The sequence below is a fragment of the Pundamilia nyererei genome, unplaced genomic scaffold (genome assembly GCF_000239375.1).
Source record: "Pundamilia nyererei isolate P.nyererei 1_Seehausen unplaced genomic scaffold, PunNye1.0 scaffold00413, whole genome shotgun sequence".
NCBI classification, from domain to species: Eukaryota; Metazoa; Chordata; class Actinopteri; order Cichliformes; family Cichlidae; genus Pundamilia; species Pundamilia nyererei.
Window position 1 is genome coordinate 5,381 of NW_005187814.1, and position 3,811 is coordinate 9,191.

The 3,811-nt window shown below is 37.8% G+C and overlaps 1 protein-coding gene across 1 annotated transcript in view; it reads left to right on the forward strand.

Annotated features, from left to right (window-relative positions):
* Positions 1-635: 635 nt before the first annotated feature.
* The window catches only part of ankrd28a (ankyrin repeat domain 28a), a 20,690-nt gene continuing 17,514 nt past the window's right edge, over positions 636-3,811 (forward strand). Inside the window, exon 1 of the mRNA XM_005753207.2 lies at positions 636-798. Within this exon, the coding sequence (XP_005753264.1) occupies positions 772-798 (27 nt within the window). The 5' untranslated portion in view covers positions 636-771. The remainder of the gene's footprint in view (positions 799-3,811) is intronic.

A 3,811-nucleotide genomic window follows, 5' to 3' on the forward strand; every position in this document is an offset into this window, starting at 1 on the left:
AGATGATTTTAAGACTTTAAAATTTTGAAATAAAGCAGTTAGGCCAGAAATTCACTGGCACTATCTAAGACAACTTCCGTTCTTCCACTTGACTCACCTTCACCCCACTGACTGAGTTGAGAACGAGTCATTCCAAAATATTCCACTTCCTCACCTTCAAGAAAACAAATGCAACACATACAATGATGTGATTACCCTTAAACTAAAGCCGGTGTTCCGTTCTCAAATTCATTTTATAATAATAATAATAAGCTTCTGTTACCAATTAAATTTAAAAATGGTGTTGTGTTTCTGTTAATTATATATTGACCTAACTATATGTTTTTATAATACTGAACGCTGAAAATTAAATAAAAAAATATTTTACTTCATATGTTTGTCTATAGTTGCTTCATGCCTTCACACTATGTAGCACAATGATTGTTTTTACACTGTACAAACAGGAAAAAATGTGATTTTGAATTTATCTCAGCGTAGTTAATACAAAACTACTTTATTTTCAATCAGTATACAATTCATATTGACATATGGCGAGGGCGCTGGAGTCTGCGTTTTGTGTTTATGGGAAACAACATGATGATTTCCCTGATAAGTGGGATACATAACAGTGAAAATATGGGGAAGTTGATGCTGTGTATTCCCAGTGAGTGCGTCCGTGACAGGAAGAGGGAGAAGCCGCCGCGGAGCGTCTTTTCCCTTTCAGTCTACCCCGGGTAATTTACAGTAACTCCCGTGCGAGTTGCTGCCTCCTTTGGTCTTAACTCAAGGAATATGGCTGTGTTGAAGATACAAGACCAGGTAATGCTCACCTATGAATTCAGTTAGTTGGGGTGTAGTCAGCTCGACACTTTTGAGGAAAACTGATTAACGCCAGTTTGCTCGAGTTTTTACAGTATGGAGATAAGGAGCGGCGTGTCACGTCGACTGCTTATTTTTCCTTAAACTTGTGTAACATAAAACTATTAGGTTTGTCGATAGTGACTTAAGCCTGCCGTGCAAATGTTATTTTTGAAATAAAAGTCTAAATGCTAGGCTAATGTTGCATCATTCTTATCATTAAGTCAACTAACATGTTAGCTAACTAGCTATAGCCGTAAACAGAAAAAAAGAAAAAAAAGAGCAAGAAGTATGCTAACGTGTGGCCATCTGTTGCCTTACATTAACTTTGTCCAGTTAAAGTAGTTTCATGCCAAAGGCTCGGTGCTTTTGACTGTTTGTGTGTGTGTTGCTGGTGGTGATGGACCGATGAACACAGCTGGATAGCTACGAGGTTATCTGGGTGGCTAGCTAACTCCTGCGCCCTGTTAAATGTGAATAAGCAACCGCAATCCTTAACGCGTGGTACACCTTGCCAGGTTAATAACGTAAAAGTTAGCCGATATCGTGGATTGGATTGCACCTTCCAAATTAAAAGACTGCAGATCGAATTTGTTGCCCAGTAGGTTTGTCAGCTGTCCGTCTCAGCCCCCGAGGGCAGCTTCGGGCAGTCACCTGTTGCTGGAGATAAGAAAGGCTGTCACAGGAAGTAGCAGCTGGTGCTGGCCCTCAAGTCTGCTCAGCTGTGTTCACCGGTCAGACATTATCCTCAGATCAGCTGCTGGAAACGCTCCTGTCTTCAGGGTGGTGATAGCAAGTGGGCGGGTTGATCATTAGCCAAAGGTCGGATTAATGTTTTTGCCACACACTATTTATTTATTTATTTATTTATTTATTTATATTCCACGTTTGGCCCACTGAGAAGCCAGCCACATTGACAGCAGTTTGTATGTTATATAACATTTGAAAGGAAAATTGGTTGGTTGATTGGTTGATAGATAGATGTAATAAATTAGGAAATCAAGTGTGTAAGCTCATATACATGTATGCATTTTACTTAACAGAAATAAAAATAGAATTATATATATGTATATTTAAAAAGAAAATAGTATTGTGGAGCAATATATTTAAAAGACAGAATTTTTGGCATGGAATTTGTTGATTTGTCAACATACATAAAGAACAGGTTAACTGAGACTCAGACTTTTACACCGTGAGTCAAAGTACTGTGTTTCTGTTCGAGTGCTGGTGCTAAACTTCTTAAATAATACATTTTATAATAAAGATGATGAAACTCTGCATTAGGCTAAAATTATCGATTTAACTCTTTCATTTTTTAAATTTATGTTTTATACTCTTAATGACTTATCAGGGGTTCAGTATAGTGACACTGAACTGCTTAGAAATTCAGTTATATGTTGAGTCACAATTGGCTTTGATTGAAGCTCTGATGAGTTTGGTCAAGAAAAAGTGGGTCAGGTATTGTGGGGCTCAGTGTCCTGTCCTGGCCTGAACAGTCTTCCAGTCTTACATCAAGCACGCAACGAGCGGAAGAGTGTGTGTGGTCAGATCTCCCTCTCTATTCTCTATTGTTCTCTGTGCTGTTTGCTGACAAGTTGACAAAGGGACAAAAATAGTCACACTTAGAGTGCTCAGAGGGCCAAAGTGGAGACGAGAATGTCATTTTTCTTGGCAACGGGGTATGTTTGTCCTGCAGAGGGCGTCCTGTTGCTTAGAAACCAGGCTGTTTGACCCAGCTAAGAAGTGATTGAATCATTTCTTCTTCTCCTTTTTTTTTTTTTTTTTTTTTTTTTAAATATACTATCATTAGTATTTCAAATGTTTCTCCTTCTATGTGTTTACTGGCCTGCGACTTCTCAAAAGAACTGTCTCTATTCAGCAGAATCGTGCGATGCAATAGCCGGTCACCAGAGAGCTTCTGACCATCATGCACCAAGTTGTTTGGATAAGTGCAGTGTGTGCAGAATTTATACAGCTTAATTGCTTTATTGCTTTAGTTTTCAGTTTTATAGTCCTGGAGAGTATGTAGTCTATTCTAGGTTAATCTGGCTAAAAGTAGTGACTTATACAAGAAAAACCATTAGGAGTCACAGTTTGTTTTAGTTTATTTAGTCATAGTTAGTGTAAGTTTGATCAGAATTTGCAGATCTGCGAGTCAGCTGGGGTCCGCTTGAGGCCGCTTGTGTCTGAGTGACATCAACTACACGTGCGCCCAAGGAAGTGGAATTTAGGCATAGTTCATAGAATTATAACAGGAATAACTCCTAGTCTGTTGGGTCTCCAGCTGTCCGTGTCTGTGTCTGAGTATAATCAAAGCGTAAGCTGACCCAGTGGTTAAAACTGACTGTTCTGTGTTCTTGTTCTTTATCGGCGTTCCTGTTTCTCCCGCATTAACAATACATTAAAGATGATCTTGGCTCAAGGTTAGATGGTGTTAAAATAAATCTGCAGAGTTCTTCTTACAGTTCAAATAAAGGATTTTAAAAGAAAAAGGTAGAACTTCACATCACATCAGATTTTCACTAAACAATTAACCAATTATCCATTTAAAACTAAATTAATCAGAACAATATAATTGCCAGTGCTATAGAAAATCTGCCAAAAATATTTTAAAAAGCAATAACTGAATCAGTCAAATTCTTTAAGTCTGTTTATTTTTGTTTAGTATTTTTTGGAAATTGAATTAAAGTCAAAGAGATGGTGAGAATCTGTGACCTTACATGTAAAAAAGCCCAAAGCCAAATCAGAGTTATTTAGATTCATATGAATGTCACTGATACAATATTGATATTTCATTTTTAAATATCACAGTTATTGTCAGCGCAGTCATTGTGACATACCTAGTACACATCATACCAGTTGTGTCGCATTACCAGAAAGTTAGTAATCGTTATCAATATCTTGAGGCCAGTTCAATATCACAGTAATAATAATCCGATTGTTCAGTGATGACGTGACGAATCCTACTTCCGGG